Source organism: Manis javanica, chromosome 1 (genome assembly GCF_040802235.1).
Source record: "Manis javanica isolate MJ-LG chromosome 1, MJ_LKY, whole genome shotgun sequence".
NCBI lineage: Eukaryota > Metazoa > Chordata > Mammalia > Pholidota > Manidae > Manis > Manis javanica.
The window spans coordinates 151,109,804-151,129,184 of record NC_133156.1 but is presented as its reverse complement, the minus strand read 5'-3'; the positions used below and the strand labels follow the sequence as shown (position 1 = coordinate 151,129,184).

At 58.8% G+C, this 19,381-nt stretch overlaps 1 protein-coding gene across 2 annotated transcripts in view; it reads right to left on the bottom strand.

Annotated features, from left to right (window-relative positions):
- The window catches only part of SLC9A3 (solute carrier family 9 member A3), a 42,749-nt gene extending 24,327 nt beyond the window's left edge, over nucleotides 1–18,422 (bottom strand). For both annotated transcript variants that reach the window (XM_037015546.2, XM_037015547.2), the window contains exon 1: nucleotides 18,062–18,422. In XM_037015546.2, coding sequence (XP_036871441.1) covers nucleotides 18,062–18,269 — 208 coding nt within the window. In that variant the 5' untranslated portion in view covers nucleotides 18,270–18,422. The remainder of the gene's footprint in view (nucleotides 1–18,061) is intronic.
- Nucleotides 18,423–19,381: the final 959 nt, after the last annotated feature.

Genomic DNA, 19,381 nt, shown 5'->3' with positions numbered 1-19,381 from the left:
TTTAAATAAAAAAATGGAAATGATTAGCAGCCTCCCAGGGAAGTCATGGATTCTCCAATTCTGAGCCATCATGGACAGCAAACATGAGGGTCAAGGAAGGCCAGGCTGCAGGCTGTCCTGGCCATCTTCATGCACAAGGAGCACTTGATTTAAAATAAAACCCTCCCCCTATATGCAGGGATGTGCACCTTGGATGCCTGTGCTCAGGGCAGGCAGCAGCCACACTGGTGTTACTGATGATGTCATACATAACTACATACATTAATAGTAATAAGTGTAGCTGCTGCCAAGGGAGCCCAGGTGAACACCTGGGCTGGCAGCAGGCCCATGGGGGCCGGAGCAAGCACCCCGAGCCCGCACTGGCGCCCCACTGCACCGCTGCTCCCCAGTTTCTCCCTCTGGGTCACTCTGTCCCCGAAGTGCTCCACGTACAAAGGAGTTCAGGTTTTAGACTTTGATTTCTTCTGATCTCAAAATGGCTCTGACTTAAAAATCTGAGATAAAGATTTGTGACAATCACGACTTACGGCTGGGTGTCAGCAGGAATGCTCCTGTTGTACCAACTGTCCCCCAGGTAACAACTATAAACTCTGGGAAAAAAATGAAAGACAACTTAAGACACTGTAGGGAGACCAAAAGGAGGATGAAGGGGCTCTAGGCTTTGAGGGAGAAAGTGGCCCAGGCCACCTCCCTGTCTGCATGGCTTTTCTTGGGGGTCAGGGGCAGGCCATGGCCATGCAGAGCAGCCGAACCTCAAACAGAAGCCTGTAGACTTGCTGGACTGAAAAAATCAGAGCCCAGAGATGAGGTGTCACCTCAGCTGAGAAATGGGAGGGCAGTGCCCAATTCTGTGTACAGACTCTCCCCAAACCACTGGCTGATCCTTGAGGAACATGCAACGGAGGCAGGTGCTGAGCTACCAGCAGACGATAATGGTCCAGAGGTTTCAGCTGCTGTCCCCACAAGATTCCATGCTCTCCGAGGAACATGACAGGATGGAGTTCCTACCATGTATAAGTCCCAGTGTCCTGGGGACGATCCAGAACTGGCAGGCATATGAAGCAGCAGGAAAATGGGATTCGTGAATCAGAGATCTCAAGATGACCCAGATGTCAGAATTAGCACACAAGGATTTAAAAACAGCTATTATAGCTGTGCTCAGGGATGTGAAGGGAAATCACTTGTAATGAATTAATAAATAATAAATCTCAGCAGCCAAATAGGACAGAGAGGGCAATTTTTTTTCTAAAAGAGACAGAGAGTTAAGTTGTCTAGCCTTGTGGCCTATAGTCTATTTTGCAGCTGAGTACCGAGCTCCGCCACTCCAGCCTGAGAAGAGCCACGACGGGAGGCCAGCCCATGGGCGGTAAGCTGCTGACCCCTGAAACAGAAGACATCTGGAAGAACCAAATGGAAATTCTAGAATTGAAGAATTCAATATCTGAACTAAAAAATGCAATGGGTAGGCCTAACAGCAGACACAGATGATGGGAGATATAGTGAACTTCATGACAGTTCAGTAGAAACGCTCTCACCTGGAAGACAAAGAATGATAAGAAAGTGAGCAGAGCCTCCGTGGCCGGTGTGGTGATGGTGAAAGACCCGTACATGTGCGACCAGAGTTCCAGAAGGTGGGGACAGAGGATGGGACAGAAAAAAATCTGAAGAAATAATGGCTGAAAATGTCCCCAACTTGGTGAAAGATAAGCACGTATGGATGTGAAGCTCTTTAGACTGGGTGATTTCTATGGCTCTGCTCCCGTGGCCCCGTGGCTGGAACGGGTGGGAGGAAGCCGAGCACCCAGGGTGGGTGAGAGTGAGCGGGGCCCATTCCTAAAGGCCACAGGGCAGAGGTGAAGTTGGGGGAGAGCTGAGGGCAGGCGGATGGGCTGCCCGGCCGTCCCTGAGCGGAGCCCCGCTCATCTCACTGACCGCGCCCGGTCAGTGGGGGCAGCACACACAGGGCCCCATGGCGGGGTGGCTGTGGGAAGGCCCCGAGACCCTGACCAACAAACGATCGAGCTCAGCCGTGGCAGGCACACTGGCAAGGACACGATGGCAGGGGAAGTGAGGGCGCACACAGATGCAGCACCTCAGCCATGCCGCGGCACAGACCGGCTCCATCACTCCGCTGGCGATGAGAAGCCGAAGCCCGGCAGCTCTCGGAATGAGACAAACCAGAGAAGGCATTCTCTTCAAAGTTTCAAGTTCCAAGACCACACAAAACTAATTATATCACTGGAAGCCATGCGACAGGGGAGAAAAATCTCAAGCTCAGTTGGGGCCGGTGATCAGCTGGAGTCTGGAGATTGCTGGTAATGATCCAATTCATTGTAAAATCCACTGAGACCAAGATACAAACACATTTCACCTTGGGGTGGGGCTGGGGGGACATGGGGCCCTCAGAAAGGCTACCAGGACTTGGCCAACATTCCCTGTAGGGGAGCACATTCAGATCCCATCGACCTGTACACCTTCGTGTGAAAAATTCCAGCAGGCCTTTCCCTCTAAGGACATCTTTCATGCAGATAAAACATGTGGGCAAGGTCCCAAGGCATCGTAAACCAAGCCTGTGCCTGCTCCGTGGCTGCCCTGTCGCCACGGTCACCACCATCAGAGCGCTCCTGCACCGTCCCCTGAAGCACCGCCTGGATGCAGAGCAGCAGGAAGTGAGGCAGACGACTGACATTTGGTGTCAAGGCAGCACTGCCAGGAGACAAAGGCTCCCAGTGGGAGATAGTCAGACAGCTGCCACTGGGAGGCCCCTGTGCGGGCACTGGGCCTCCCGGAAAGCTGCACTGTGACATGTAAACCATTACTGGGGCAAATGGCACAGCAAGTCCTCACATGGCATTTGCACTTCCTGGGCCCCACTGCTCACCCCAAATGCAAGACAGTCAGGGGCAAAGGGCATGCCCTGCGGAGCAGCCTGGCTGGGTGCCACCGCCCCTCTGGGAAGGGTCAGGAGTCCTGGTTTCCCCACAGTTGAAAGCATCTGCTGAGGTCCTGTCTTGCCATTTCCTAGCAAGTTACCATGGTAAGAAGATCGTCCAGAGCTTCCTGGGCTGCTGCGCAGACACGGTCTGCTCCCAGCAAGGCAGACATCGTAGTTTCCCACCCAATGACAGCAAAGGGGGTCAAGGGTCATTTATTTTCTCTAATTGAGTTTTTGGGCCAGGCCAATAGGAAAGAGGGGTCTCCCTGCCCTCCACAGTTCACCCGCTCCCCAGGCAGCTGGGACATCCTCCTCCCACATTCCTGGACCAGATTTGCTGAGGGTGGGAGGTGGGCATGGAAGCCTCAACCACCAGCCCACAGGTGACAGAAGATGCTCTACCCTCAACAAGAGAGTCACTCAGAGATTTAAAGGCTTCTTGTTGGCAGTCTGAGAACATGCGAGAGCAGCAGGTTAATTCGAGAGCTGGAAGATGAAGTTCTCGCTCACAACAGAGCAGAAAGACGGAGATGTGAGAGGCAGGAGAGGAGATTCATGGGCAGAGGTTGGCCCAGTGGCTGGCAGTCAGGGGTATGTGGAAGCAGCGAGGAGGGACATGGGGGCACCCAGACCCTCCGCGATGAAGGGCTTGTGCTTCTGAGAATCAGCGCCATGCATGGAGTCGGCTGCCCCCCGAGGCACATCATTACCAAGGACAGGAGTCGGGGGCCCCACACAAGGAACCAGCAAGGGGGATGCTGTGGAGGCTCGGTGCCACTGGAGGGGCCGCAGTGGTGCCTCGCTGCCACGCTGCCCTCCCGCACCCCAGCGCAGACCCAGTCAGGGTCCCTTCAGGTGGTCGGCAGCTGCTCTCCATGTTTGGGCACAGCCATCCCCAAAAGGAAGAGGGTGAATAGCCACATTTGGTGGATGAGGCCCCGGAACAGTGGGGCTCCCTGACAGAAGGCATGTGATGTAAGGGGCACCCAAGGAGGGAAGAGGGTCACGGGAAGTGGGGAGCCCAGGGGGCTTTACATCTCATGAAGAAAATGAGAGAACGCCTGGGTGCTTGAGCACATTGCAGAGTGTGGCAGCCTGCTGGGAATTTGGGGCAGATTATTTAAATACATAGAAAACTGTGCCAACAGCAACTAATCATTAACTTCAGGTAAAACAAAAGGTTGCACAGGAAATGGACAGGGAATCACACGGCTACAGAGATGGTTCATCTAGTCACAATAATGCATAGCAGTGGACTTTTGATAGGAAACACCAGAACTTGGAAAGCAAGCATGTGGGGGCAGGTTCCAATGCTGCCACCCCGGCCAGAGCCCCGTATCTGATGAGCTCACATCCCAACGACTTCCTGCCTTGCCCTCCCACATGTACGGTCCTGGACAAGACAGCCTAAACTGCCCAACATACGTCAGCAAAGCCAGCATGCCAACCTTGCAGGACAGGGAGGGGCAAGGCAAGACTCTGTCTCAGAGAGCAAGATTGTTTGTGTAGAAAATCCCAAAGAATCAACTAAAATCCCCTGAACTAATAAGAGATGACAGCAAGCCTGCAGGATATGCAGTCAATTGTTTTCCTATATACCAGTCGTGAGCAATGGAACTTGAAATTTTAAGTACAATACCATTTACATTAGCACCCAAAAACCCACCTAGGTATAAACCTAACAAAATATGTACCCATCTTATTTGAGGAAACTTCTAAACTTGGTTGAAAGAAATCAAAGGTCTAAATAAATGGAGAGCTATTCCATGTTCATGGATAGGAAGGCTCCATATGGCCAAGATGTCAGTTCCTCCCAACTTGATCCATGGGTACAGTGCAATCCCAATTTTAAAAAATACCAGCAAGTTAAGTGGATATTGACAACCTGCTCTAAATCTCCTGTGGAGAGGCAAATGACACAGACACGGAGCCGCCTCGGTAACACTGATGGAGAACTACGTTGCAGGATGCACGCCCCACCTTCAGGACTCACTATAAAGCCACAGGAATCAACTGAGACGGTGTGGTGCTGGGGAGAGAGTGGACAAATAGATCGATGGAACAGAACAGGGAGCCCAGAAATCCACAGCAGAGACCCACATACAGTCACAGACCTTTGGCGAGGGAGCAAAGATGGGGCACACAGGGTCTTCAACACACCATGCTGGAACACCTGGACATCCACGTGCAAAGGGCTGAGCCTGGACACAGACCTCACACCCTCACTACATTCACTCAAATGGGTCACAGACCTAAGCAGGAAATGCAGAACTATGAAGCTCCTAGAAGCACAGGAGAAAACCTAGCTGACCTGGATGGTCCTGCCTTTTAAGGTACAACACCGAAGGCATGATCCACGGGAGAAAGAATTGATAAGCAGGGCTGCATTGAAATAAAAAACACCTTTGCTCTGCAAAAGACAATGTCCAGAGAGTGAGGGGTCAAGCCACAGACTGAGGGATAGTATTTACAGAAGACCCACCTGATAAAGAACTACTATGCAGAATATACAGAGAATGCCTAAAACCCAATGATAAGAAAACAAGCCAATTTAAAAATGGGCCAAAACCTTAACAGAGTCTTCGCCAAAGATGTATAGATGGCAAACAAGCACATGAAAAATGCTCCACCTCATATGCCATCAGGAAATGCAAATTACAACAATCAGATCCCACTACATACCTGCTAGAATGGCCAAAATCCAAAACACCAACACCACTGAGCGTGGGAGAGGATGTGGGGCAACAGGACCTCTCATAACTTCTGGCAGGAATGCAGATGGTGCAGCCACTCGGGGAGACAGTTACATTCCTTACAAAACTGAACATATTCTTACCATACAGTCCAGCAGTCGCGCTCCTTAGTGTTTGCCCAAAGGAGCTGAAAGTGAACATCCACACAAAAGCGTGCCCACAGATATTTGCAGTGGCTTTATTCATAACTGACAGAACTCGGAAGCAGCCAAGGTGCCTTTCGGTGGGTGAATGGATAATAAGCTGGTCCATCCAGACAGTGGGATGTTATTCATTCAGAGCTAAGAAGAAATGACCATCAAGCCATGGAAAGCCATGGAGGAGCCCTGGATGCATCTTACTCAGTGGGAGAAGCCAGTCTGAGAAGGCTGAATACCGGGTGATTCAGACTCTGACATTCTGGAAGAGGCAGAACTGTGAGACAGTAAGATCAGTGGTGGGGGTGCAGGGGTGGGGAGGCGAGCAGGTGGGGCCCGGAGGATTCCCAGGGCAGTGCCCAGGCTGTGTGTGGTGCTGCGGTGCTGGGCACATGTCATCACACATTGGTCCAAAGCAACACCACACGCCACTGAGACTGAGCCTTAATGTAAACTATGCACCTCAGTTAATAAAGTATCAATATTGATCCATCAGTTGTAACAAATGTAATACACCAATGCAAGATGTGAAGGACTGGGAACCTGTGCAGGGGAGGGGGTGTTTTGGGGACTATGTACTATCTGCTCAATTATTCTGTACAATACAATTTTACTAAAAATATTAAGTCTACTAATTTTTTTTTGAGGCACCTCTTGTTGGGCTGTGAGGGGTGGGGGCAGGGTTTTGTGCTGTGATGTGCCCTTAGCAGGCCCAGCCAGGTGCAGAGGTGATTGCATTTTAAGGACAAGAAAGTGGGAGGTAGGCAGGCCGGGAAACACACCTGCTGTTCATCCAGAGAGAACCAGATGCAAACAGCCTGCAGTTTCATGCCCCCTGGTTAACTCTCTCTTGTGATTCTCCTGTGCTGGCACTCCTGTGCGCTTTCATCAGAAGTTGAACAAAAGTCCCACTTTCGCTGAAAGGGCATTGTCGCTGCCCCCAGGGAGGGGTTCCACTGACCAGGACAGTGAAGTTTGGGATCCTGGATCCAGGACAGCACAGTGTGGAGGTGCTGGGAGCCCAGGTGGGAGGGCCAAGGAAGCCAGAGGTCAAGAGAGGGCACAAGCCAGCATGCAGGTGTGTGTGCATGCCTGCCTGGGTGTGCACCAGTGTGTCAGTGAGTGTGAATGTGAGCAACAAGTGAGTGCGGGTGTGTGAGTGAGTGGAGGAGGGGGCTGCAGCCACCAAGCCGCACACCCAGCGCCGTGTCTCGGCCACACGGTCTCCTCCCGGCTGAGGCTGGAGGCATATTTGTTTCGGGTTACTGGTCCTTCAGGGTTTTGGGTCTGGTGCACCTGCCATGGTGGAGAGCTGCAAGCTCTGCGTGGCGTGGTCTGGGGACAGAGAGCTGCCCTGGGAGACAGGCTAGTCTGAGCACAGGGGCCTCACTCCCCTCCCTGGACTCAGGGGTCAGAAGCCTTACACACTGCATGTCCCCCTGCTTTGACAGTCTCCCTGAAAACCGCCTGACACGTGGCTCCCAGGACAGGGAGCCCGACGACGACGTGAGAGCACACGCCCTCCACGGGCTGTCTGAGCGGCTCTGCGGGGCAGGCGGCCAGCGCTGGGCTGGGCCTCTGGAGGAGCACAGGCCCTCCCCACCCCCCAGGTGGAACGCCGGACGCCGTCCCCCTGGAGCACACCATGAAGCAGAAGGACCTTGTTCCCGGGAGGGCAGGCAATTTGCCGTTTAACTTTAACTTCCCACAGTTAAGCATTGGGGCTCAGCCCACGGGTTTAGGCTGAGAACAGCTAAATGTGCCTGTGGGCCTGTATGGGCAGCAGGGCTGGAATACAACACCCTCCTTAATTCAAGGGCTGCCTGCCCTCAGCACCTCTGCCACCACAGGCCCAAGGGAGGGTCAGGCCCTCCAGGGCAGCTGGATCCACTCCTGGGAGCCCACAGCTGCGCCACATCAGGCCTGAGATCAGCTTGGCAGTTCAGGGCTGTGGGCCAGCACATGGCCTGCGAAGGCACTCCACTTTCTGGCACTAGATTACTTTCCTGATCACATGCAACTCATCGACACTAAAACAAATATTGCGATCATGAGAAAGCTAGGATTATAAACAGAAAGCCCACCATGTAGGGGCCTAGGGAGGGGGAGGTACAGAGACAAATCCCCTTGATCTGCACCCCCTGCTCCAGCTAACGGATGCCAGGGCCAGGAGGGTGGGGAAGAGGATCCCAGAGCATAGCCTGGGGGTGGCTTCTTGATGCTGAGCTGGTGGTCAGAGGATGGAGTGGCCTCTGTCTGGTGAAAAGAGCATGTCTTTGTCCCCATGCGTTAGCCAGGTGTGCCCACCCTGTACCTGCTGACACCTCTGTGGGGGCCCTGGGTCAGCCGGATGGGGGCTGGGCCAGGACATGCTCCTCTAAGGCCTTGGGGCCCTGAAATGCAGGGCACAGCACAAGGCTCACGCCGGCCCAGTGCTGAGGGTGCCTTGGCTGTCAGAATGTTCTCAGCATTACTGAGTTAATGAGTGAAGGATTTTGACAACAGAGGCTGTACGCTCAACACCGGAGAACTTCTCAGAAATGTGGAACTGCTTCCTTTACCAGTTTATACCCAGGAAGGTAGGCTGTCTTGGGGGAGGCACATGGACATGTGTGCTTAGACCTGCCGCACATGGTGACCCACACCCTGAGCCCTGTTCATATACTCACTACATGTTTAAGCGGCAGTCAGATGTCCCCCTACATCCCAGCCACGCTGACCTGGAGATGCCCAGCATGGGCGGGCACTCTTACGCCGAGGACAAAAGGGAAGGAGCAGCTATGGCTTGAGGGCCTCCTGCACACCCTCGAGTCCACCCTTCATCGGCCTGGCCAAATCCGAGGAACACCCTCGCTATCTGGGGACTCAGTGGGTCAAAGCGACACCTGCCAGGGTAAGGTCATAAAATCATCCCCCCCTCAGGACAGATGAGGACAGCAAACGCAGGTAACAGGTGCGTGTGGGGAGCAGAGCTGCACCCACCTCCCCACCAGACATCAAAGGACACTGGGACCTGCCCTGGTGGGTGCTGTGCGGCCCTGGCTGGCTCCCCACCATCCACCTCAGATGCAGGTGTCTGTAGCTGTTGTGCAGCTGTCTTGGCATTTTTGTTTTTATTCAACTATTGTGGGCTGATACCTCACCACAGCTGGAGCCATGCAGAGAGACCACCACATTCACAGAATGCCCACCAGGCCCTAGGAAGCACCTTAGGGCCATCTGCGCACCTGCCTGAGACCCCCTCACGGCCACACCTCAGGGGAGGTGGATGCTGGCCATGTGCCTGCCGGGGAGGGGGGGTGCCCGAGGCGTTGGAGGGGTCAGCAGTTTGCCCACAGCCAAGGCCACCATGTGTCCTCTGAGATGCAGTGAGAGACCAGGAGCCAGGGTGTGGGAGGCCCTGCAGGGTCCTCAGCTCCTCAAAGGCACAGCAGAATCCATATATGTCTGGCGGGGTGGTGCCTGCCCTGGGACCACGACCACCCTGCCCTCCTGTTTCCACTCTGGAGACGCAGAATTTGGGTCCTGGCCCCAGCCTCACGCCAGAGGCTCTGACTCAACATGTCTGGGGCAGCCCTGGCACTGAACTGGACAGAGCCTGCAGGTCCCGCCGGGCTTCTCCCCTGCTACCCAGAGGCTGAGGCTAGAGATGCCCTAGCGACCCAGCCTCACTGAGTCCACGGGGGGCAGCCCCCACCAGCTGGTGGTCGTGTTCCCAAGCTGCCAGGAACAGGCAGCCCCAACTTTCCCATTCTGCCTTTGCAAGAAGCCTCCTCCTAGCTGAGAACTCAAAACTGGTCGGACTTTGGCTTGATGGCTTGGCAGGCGGTGAATGCATCGGAAGTTTCCTGATCTTCCCAGCAAGGGAAGGAACAGAATCTAGCCCTCTCCCAGAAGCCCTGCACCAGCACTCCCTGAGCACCATGCTGGCCTGGAAGGACCCTGGGCTGTTTCTGCCCCCAGAAGCTGGGACCCCTGGGGTGTTCACAGGACTCCCTTCTGGAGGTCATACTTGGCTGGCCTGACAGGGTTGCTTCTGTGCCTGAAACAGAGCCTTCAATGGGTGGGGACATGGGAGACAACTTGGCTCCACACCCCCCACCCTGCTACGTCCACACCTTTCAGCCAGCCACAGCCCCCACCCTCCAGCCCAGACCCCAAAACCCCTGAGCCTGACCAGGCCCTCTGGCTGGCACATCCTGCCACCTCCCTCCAGCCCACCCTGCTCTGCCCAGCCCCTCCCTTCCTCTGTGGCCCATCTCAGCTGCCCCTCAGATGGGAAGCCTACTCCCTGGCCACAATCTGAGCGGAGCCTGGACTGTGACCCTCAGTGTCCAGCAAACCACAAGGTTCTCAGTCCTTCTAGAACCACTGAATGAACACCTGTGCTATAGATGTGGATTCAGGACACAGCAAGCTGCAAGGTGAGGCCAGTGTGGGCGCGTCCAGGCCGGACCCCAGGCCCAGGAGGGCGCCTCACGTGACCTGCAGAGGACAGCGCAGTGCTCAGAGGTTGGCAGGTGCAGACGCCCCCCTACAGGCAGGGCAGGCCTGGCAGAGCGGGGTGGCACCAAGGACCCCCCACCAGGGGCCCTCCCCCCAGACCCAGTCCTGTGTGCTCCTGAGATGCTGGAGGCATGGAGGCCAAAACAGGGCAGCCTGGACAGGGCCCTTTAGCACTCACAGGCCTGTTTCTTGGGCCTTTCCCCTTTGGGTGACCTTGACCTCTGATCAGATCTAGAGCACATATGGGTTGGTTTTCTGATATGTTTATATCCCTTGTTGGACTGACCCCTTTATCATTGTGTAATGTCCTTCTTGGTTTTCCGACATGTTTATGGTAAGGATTTTACAAAGTCAAAGGGACTGTGCCAACATGACAGATGCCCCTGGCTAGGCTCAGCTCATGGGTGACAGGGCAGAGCCACCCTCCTGCCTCCCTGGAGCTTGACCCCTCGGTGGGGCAGGCACGCATGTGCTCAGAGGCCCGTGGGCCCACTGTCCCTCTCTGGCCCCTCCTCCTCACCCCCCACCCACACTGGCTTCCCTAGTTCCTCAAACACACGCCTGCCTCAGGGCCTCTGCACTCGCTGTTCCAACCCTGAAAATGCTTTTCCCCATGCCCACAGGGCTCGCACCTCTCTGCCTCACTGTTTGCCTTTCTCATTGCCCCAAGGGCTGTTCATAGGACACAATTCCGCCTGTCTGTCCTTCAAGGGCATGGGACACCTGGGGAGGCTGGGTCTGCTTTTCTGGACCTACAGGAATGACTGGCACGCAGTGGCACTCGTGTTTGTTATGTGACTATTAAACTGGGGAGGGCTCTGCCAGCGCCCAGAGCTGTGGCTGCTGGGCTGCGTTAACAATGTAAATCAGACCATTCAAGCTCAGAAAAGCTGTGGATGAGCTGAGGGTTGACCTGCCTGGGATGAGTTCCAGGCTCTGTCCCAGGAAGGCCAGAGAGCCGGGACATACAGGCCTGGTGCTAGCCGGGCAGATCTGCTTGCCTGGTTCCAGGGACAGGACAGGGCATGGGGCAGCAGACTTCAGCATGTGGTGGGGCACGCTTCAGGCTTCTTGGGGACCCATGGCCCAGTGGGCTCCGCGTGGGGTGGTGAGCTCCCCACCCTGAACCCCAGGCAGGCGCTAGGCTGACGTGGGCATTAAGAGTCAATGCCTGGCCCTGAGGGTGTGTCAGAGGTGGGCTGCTCACAGGAGGCCGTGTGGCAGTTTGGGGAAAGAATGTGGCCATGGAGCTGCTGGTGCTGAGGGGGCATCCTCAGGAGCAGGGTGGGCTGCAGGCACTGAGCTTGCTCAGCAGGGGTTGCTGGCGGGCAGGTCTCAGCTTCCCCTGGAACCTCAGGGGCCCACTGCTGCAGTGGGTGTGGGCTGCCGTGCTCCTCCTGACACTTCCGCTGCCCCTCGGCCCTGCCCCAGCCCCCTCTTCCCTGTCACCAAGGGCCAGCGGGCCCCCAGTGCACACACCCTGGAGATGTCCAGTGGGCTCTGCAGGCAGGGCTGGTGTGGGGAGGGGCAGATAGAGAAGGTATGAAGAGGAGAAAGAGGAGGGGCAGGAGATAACAGAGAGGCTGGAGGTGGCTGGGAGCAAAGGTGCAGCATGGGGTGGGGGCCCACCTGGGGCTGCTCAGACACTCTCGGTGCCTTCAGAGTGTCTCCCTGTACAGGACAGGGACCCCAGCTGTGCCTGCAGGCCAGGCAGGACACCACCCACTCTGGCCTCCAGGGCAAACATGACTGGGGACCCTGCTCAGACTGCGTGTCCACGACCTAGTGCCCAAGACCTGGCCCCTGAGCCCTAAGCCCTGAGAGTGGCGTGCTGCAGGGCTCGGCCGCACACACTCTCCAGGTAGCAGGGCAGAGCTAGGCGAGCCCCTTCCCTGAGACACTGAGCACACGCAAGGCGGGCAGTGCCGCTGAGGCTGGGGACAGCCAGTGCTGACCCTGCTGACCCTGACCCCACCCCGCTGTGGTACAGCCCAGGTAAAACTGGGTGCCGAAAGGGACTCTGACCCTTGGGAGACAGTGCAGGGATGGGAACTCTAACTTCAAATGCACCCCAGACCCCAGCTCCACAGCGCACATGGCCAGGGGTCCAGCAGGTGGACAGGAAAACCCACCTCCACCCCGCCGGGGCACAGAGGAACCCATAGCCCCTCCTAGGGAATCCTGGCAAGGGCAGGAGGTGGGCCTGACACCCTGGAGTGCTCTGTACCCGAGACACGGACCCATGCAGGCTGACCTGGTCCAGACTCCGCAGGGGGCTCAGGGTCTGGGGAGCAACGTGGTGCTGCTCCTGGACCCCCGTTTGGGAAGTTGGCCCAAGTGGAAGTCCCCTAGGGAGTCCCTTCTAAAGCAGGCAGGACTGGATGCTATCAGCGATTCCCAACCTTTGCCCCTCTTCTCAGGATATGGTGATGCCCGGGGATTGTTTTACAGCCTGTGGCTAATTCCCCTGGGGACAGTTCCTGAAAAGTGAGACTTTATACCTTCAGCATGGAGCCGTCTTTCCTGTAGACACTTTTGGGAGATTCCTTAGTTCTGGACCTGGGATGATGGGTCCTGACTCCAGGCCCATCTGACTGCACCTGACCTGCCAGGACTGGGGTCCACTAGAACCCCCTGACTTGTCTGTTGCTGGGAGGATGGGGTCCCATGGGGACTCTTCCTGCTCACCCTGCCTTCTAGGCCACCCTCATTCCCCAGACCCCCTCACTTATTCCTGCCAGGGGAGTAAGGGAGATTCGGTGGGACCAGGTGGAGATGCCCAGAAGCCTACAGGAGAATGGGACAGGGGTAGGAAGCGTGCCAGGGTCTCCTGGTCTCAGGACCTGTGCACATGAAATAAAAACCACAAGTTTCTGGTTTCAGCCGCAGGAGGTAAACACCATCCCAAGGCTTCCTCAGCCTGGGGACATAGCTCAGGCAGACACCCAGTGCCCGACAGCTGTGCCTTGGAGGAGTCCACGCATTAGGCGTAAATCGGCCACACAGCCAGTGGCCCAGGCTCCCCAAGGGCCCTGGGTGAGACACCGGGTACAGGCCGAGTGCCCGGGGAGATCCCGGCCCCCAGGGGTGGCAGCCGGGCACTGCACTGCAATCCTTCTGCCCAGACGCACAGTGGCTCAGAGGGGCCTGGAGGTTGCAGAGTCCAGATGGCTAAGTCAGTGCTTGGCCCCCCAGAGGGGTGTGCTCCCACGGTGGGCCAGCTGGGAACTAACTCTGTGGAGGGCAGAAGGTGCCCAGGTCACAGTGTCAGGCCTGTTGGTCAGGAAAGACCCCGGCAGGGGCCAATTCCTCCACGATCAGGGGGTGGACAGAAAGGCTGCCCACTCGGGGGGGAGGGTGGTGCCTGCAAAGCCCCCAGGGACAATGAGGGAGGGGCCTGGAGGTCCCAGGGACGTTCTGCAGTGGGACAGGCAGCAGGGCAGGTGGGATGAAGAGACCACCCACCTTCCACCCCAGCCTCCATCCTTGGAATCCAGGTAGCCCATCAGACATGGATGCCCCTGGGGCCTTTCTGTGGGGATTGGGGGCAGCCTCTCCCTCCTTGCAAGTGGGTTGTGATTGGGAAGCTGCCCTCCTTTCCACAGAGGGTATGAGAACAGCAAAGACCTGGCCCTTCAATGAAACTCAGCTTGCCGCCTCAGGACCCCAGCTCAGAAAGCGGTGTTACCACTTCCCAAAGGCATCTAAAGTTGGGGTGCCCTTTCTCACCCCCTCAGCGCCCCAAGCTCCACTTCTAGTGTGTGTCCCCACACTGGGCATCTCACTGGGTCATCCCTGCCAGGCGCCGCTGCCACCTCCAGCCCATTCTGTCTAGGTGGCTCAGCTCCTCACCAGCAGGGTCTCCCCCAGCACTGACCCCTCACTGACCTGGCTGGGTGACCCCTCACCCTGGGGCCTGCTGGGATGTCAGCTGGACACCAGACCCATCCCTTGAAGGGTCCTCCTGCTAATGCTTGTGAACAAATGGACCAGGCTGACCTGGAACTACCCCCAGCCCAGCTCCATCCTCTGCCCTATGGCCAGGGCAATGGTCTGAGGACATGGATCTGGTCAGTCCCACCATCCATGCCCTTTGGGAGATCAAAGTCCTCCAGTGGCTGGGCTGGGCTAGGCTGGGCTGGGCTGGCCTCCCTCGGGCCTCCTACTCTCCCATCTCCCCCCTCCTACAGGAACGCCCTTCCTGGCCACTCTGACACCTCCAGGGCTCCGTCTCCAGAAGCTGCCTGGACTCGTTCCCAAGCAAGGCCTTCAGAGCCTCACAATCAGGTGCTGGACCCAAGCTTCAGCCCCCAGGGGAGGCCTGAGAAGAAACAACAGGATGAAGGAGAGAAAGCCCAGCCCAGCCCAAGGCCCAGAGTGACCTGAGTGGATGGCTGCAGGCTCAGGACCCCGCAGGAAGGAATACCCCCACCCACTGCAGGAGGGTCCTCAGCCCCTCAGCCCTGCAGTCTCCACCCTGCCCTGTGCTATGAAAGGGCTGCCAAAACTGGCAGAGGAACCCCAAACACATGCAAATGGGGGGCCCACAGCAAGTCCTTCACTGAGCCCCAGATACAGGGCCTGGTGGGGTCTGGGGGCTCAGCAGTCACACTGCTCCTCACCTGTGCAAAGGTGCATGGCTGCCTTGCTAATGGCTGCGACCTGCTCTCTGGCCTTTCCTAAGCTGCACACATGAGAAGCTGCCACAGAGCATTGGTGCCAGGCATTGCCTTGTTTCAGGGTACCCTGTGTCTTACTGCCCCAACCAGGTTCCAAAGGCTGGAAGACATTTGACCTCTTTAGCACAAACAGGTATGTGAGTTGAACATACAGAGCCAGGTGTAAGACACTCCACAGATGTCTGGAGATGCACAGCGATGCAGCTCCTCTCCCCATCCTGTGACTTGAGGTGAAAGGGTCCAGACTACCCGCTACCATTCTGGAGATGAAAGGGGCCAAAGAACTTCAGAGCAGCGAGGCCTGGACTGTGGGGCTGGGGGAGGCACATGGGGAGCCCGTCTCCCTCATTCGTGCACAAACTGGACACGCTGCCACACAATCACCAGGCCCGCCTGGGTGGGCCAAAAGCTGAGAGCTCAGTGGGGCTCCAGGGACAGGGTGCTGGGGTTGGGGCCTGGGAGGCCACCAAGGGTGTGGGTCCATGGTCAGGACCTGACTGCAAGCACCGAGTCCTGGGGGGAGCCTTACGGCAGGGGGCTGGGTGAGTGGGAGCTCCGTTTGCAGGCAGGGAGGTGGGTTGGGCAGTGGGGAACCCAGTCAGATCTCTGCTTTCACTGCAGGGAGGACAGGGGTTCTGGGGAGCAGGGGTGGGCTCTGGGACCAGGGCATGCACCATGGGGGTGGGGCCTGGACTATGAGGCAGGACCTGCACCCTGCTCAGTGGGCTCAGTGGGTCTGGTCTGGTCTGGATGATCGTGACCACTGGGACGAGGTGACTGGTTTCATGTGACTCGGTTCTGGGGGCTGACTATGAGCAAGTGGGTCTGGCTTGCATGCTGAGGTGGGTTTTGGTTCTGGGTCCTAGAGGCCCAAGAGGATCGGGGGCTAGAGGGTGGCCTGTCTGATGGGAGAGAGAAAGCCCAGCCCAGTCCAAGGCCTAGGGAGATGTCCTTTCAGAGGCACCTGGTGGGCAGCCATACTTTTGGTGAACCCTGGACTGGAGGTGGGGCCCCAGCACCATGTGGGTACAAGCTCAGGGCCCCCCAGGAAGGTGCTGGGCTTGGGGCAGTACCAGGAGAACAGTCAGGGGAAGGCCCAGGGCCCGGCTGAGGATTAGGCCCCAAGGTGAACAGGGAAGGGCAGCCGAGGGCGCTGGGAGCAGGGACAGGGTGGGCGGGCGGCCTCTGGAGTGAGGGCACAGAGGTCATTTGAGGCCCCTGTGAGCCACCAGGAGGGCCATGGAGTCTATCTGTGGTGCCAACTGTCCACGGGCAAGACTCGATGCCAGCATGGCACAAGCCTCCCCATACAGTGTAGGCAGGGCCGAGGCCTGGCCCAGGGCTGGAGGGCGCTCAAGGCGAGGCCATCTGGCCGCCATGTCTGTGGGGCCCCCACCCCAGAGCCTCCCCACTAGGTGGGGCAGCACCCCCCGCACAGCAGCGCTGGTGTGGGCATGTGGCCCTGCGATGGCAGCTTTTTTAAATGATTGTGCCGGCAGGCAATCACGTTCTGGGCCTGCCCTGCCCACAAGATGGGGCTGGCTGGAGTAGGTGGCCGCCCCACCCTGGGGAAGGCCCTCTCGGGGCGAGCCTGACCACTTGGGAGACCTCCCAGGGTGAGTAACAAGCTCGGATCAGTGCCACCCTTCCAGCGGCTTCCCTGCCCGGGCTGCCAGGCCAGCAGGTGCCCTGGTGGCTGTCCCTGGGCTTCAGGCACCAGGCTCCACACCAATGTGCCAGGACTGGCCGCTCCGCTGCATGTGCACACCCGCTTTGCACCCGCCCCAGGATGGAATGGCGGGGTCTGCCCATACACACAGCATCATACTAATGGTGGCTTCACAGAAGAGAAGGTGGCAGCAGAGAAGACCCCTCTTCTCCCGCAGAAAGAGGTCACTCAGAAGGGAGAGCCCTAGGCTGCTGCCTAGCAAATGATCACAGAAAGTGGCCAGTGGGCCCACGCTGGCGATGCCCTGCACAGACAGCCTGCAAGGCCCCATGTCTACGTGCCCATTTCACTCCCACCTCTCGAGCCCCCACCCCAAAACCTCTGTGGGGGCAGAGTGAGCCTGCAAAGGAGGGCCAAGTAGCTAAACAGACACCCAGCGAAGGAGAGAGGAGGGGGCTGGGTGACCGAGAGAGCTTTTAAGAGACAGAAGCAGAAAAGGATCTAAAGGCGGTCCCCGCATCAGCCGGACACACAGCAGGCAGTGTCCTCTGACCCTCTCTCCCAAAGCCTGACCTCCCCCAGAGGGCCCTCTCCACTGCACCTCGCACCTCCACATTCGAAAACCACGGGGAACTGCCCACCCGCTGTTCGGGGAAGGAGGAGGGTGTCCTCAGACCCCACCTAGTAAGTCACACGTGCCCGTGGGTCCCCACCACCTTCAGGAAGGCCGCGCTGGTGATGACCAACGTGCTGAAACTTTGGTCCTCTTGAGCTCTTAAGAAAGCTGACCTTCCCGTCACCTTCCCCGGGAGCCACCTGCAGCCCCCACTCCGCCGGCTCACTGGAGCGAGTTATGAGGAGAGAAATCCGACAGACCAGGGTTTTTAAAACAGCCGTCATTGGAAAAGTCGCTCCTATAAATAGGACTTTACTGGGTTTGATCTTGAGCGGCCCCGTTTTCTGGCTGTTCTGGGAACAAAATATCACTCGGGTGCTTGACGGCAGGACAAGGCCTCTTAGCGCATTAAGCAGCGCGGACAAGCCCGACAGAAAACACGGCTGCGGCAGCTCCAAGGAGCCTGCGGCCCGGATGGGGCACCGCGGGGCCAAACGCGGAGACCCGCCGAGGCCGCGCCCGCCCTGCCACTGCGGGCCCGGCCGGGCTCGCGGGCCCCAGAGCCGCGCCCTGCCCGAGCCCTGGGCCCGACTCCCGGGGCTGCCCACAGCGCTCCGACCACCGGCCGCGGGGAAGGCGCGCGCCAGCAGAGGCCGGCGGAAGGCGCGCGCGGGCGCCCAGCCCTGCCCCCGGGGCGCAGGCGGGATCCGCAGGCCCCGAGCCGAGGGGAGCGGGCGCCAGGGCACGTCGCGGCGGGGCCGCTCACCTATCTTGGCCAGGCTGGCCACGAGGATCCACAGCGCGATGATGTACGGGTCCTGGACGTGCTGCCACTTGAAGGTGACCACCTGGAAGCCCTGGCTCTCGCCGTGCGCCTCCTCCTCGAAGCCCCGCGCCCGCGGCAGGACGCCGAGCGCCAGCAGCAGCGCCAGCCGCAGCCCCCAGCCGGAGCCCGGGGCCCCACGCCCCGACATCGCCGCCGCCGCTCAGCGCCCCGTCCGGACGCTCATGGCGCGGGCTCCTGTGCGCTCGGCGGGGCCGCTGGACGTCCCGGGCGGACGGGACTCGCTTGGGCGGCGCGGAGCTGAGCGCGGTGCGGCTGCGGGCTGCTGTCCGGGCCCCAGCCCGCCGGCGTGGCCTTTAATCGGGCGGCCCCGGGGCGGGGCTTCCCGCCCCCGCCGCGCGCACGCGGGCGCGGACACCGTGGCCGGCTCTCGGCACGCCCACCGCGGCCGACCCGCCGCCGGCCTCTCCTCCTCGCCCACTGCGCGCGGCGGCCTTACCCCTGACCCCCACCCCGCGCGCTCCCCTCCCGTCCTCTGCTGGGTCCGCGGGGGCCCGGCGACGCGGAGCTGGCCGGGCCACCGCCTCCCTCGTGGGTGAGCACCGCGCGGGGTTGGGGCTGAGGGCCGGGTGGCGAGCCAGGCTCGCGGGTCCTGCGGGCGGGCTGCCCGACAGGGGGCTCCCGGTGCTCAGGCGGCCCTTGGTGGCTGCGCTCAGCTCCCGAGTTGCCTGAGGCAGCAGTGGGCACATGGGCCCCAAAACCTCCTTACCCATAAGGGCCGGGCCTGGGGCTGTGCGGACCCCACAAAGGCCGCAGGTGTCGGGGCAGCAGGCCTGGAGCTGTCTTCAGCAGGAAGCTGCACTTCCTATCAGGGTGGAACAACTTGTCAGAAACTGGGGCCTCCTCCTCCCCAACCTCGGGTAGAGCAGGACACAAGCCTCCTCGACCCCCACGCTGGTGCGCGCTCTGGGAGGGTGGGGGGGGGTGCGCCCTGCTCCTCCTGTGAGGGACGCTCTGCCCCGGACCTAGGAGCCCAGCTGCGCCCACTCAGACCTCCAGTGTAGGGGCCTGAATGCCCTTTCTGCTCCTGGCTCGGCCTCAGATAGGCATCCAGGCAGGACCTCCGCTTTGCAAGCCCTCCTGCCCAGCCTGCGTGCGGATGGATGGCTCACCATGCATCTCACATTCAGTGGCCCCCCTTAGTCTTCCCCAAGCCCTGCCTGCAGCTGCAGCACCAGTCAGCTTCCTTCCAGCAAGCGAGCCTGCCCAGAGCCCCTGGAGGCACGCCTGGCTTCTGCGGCC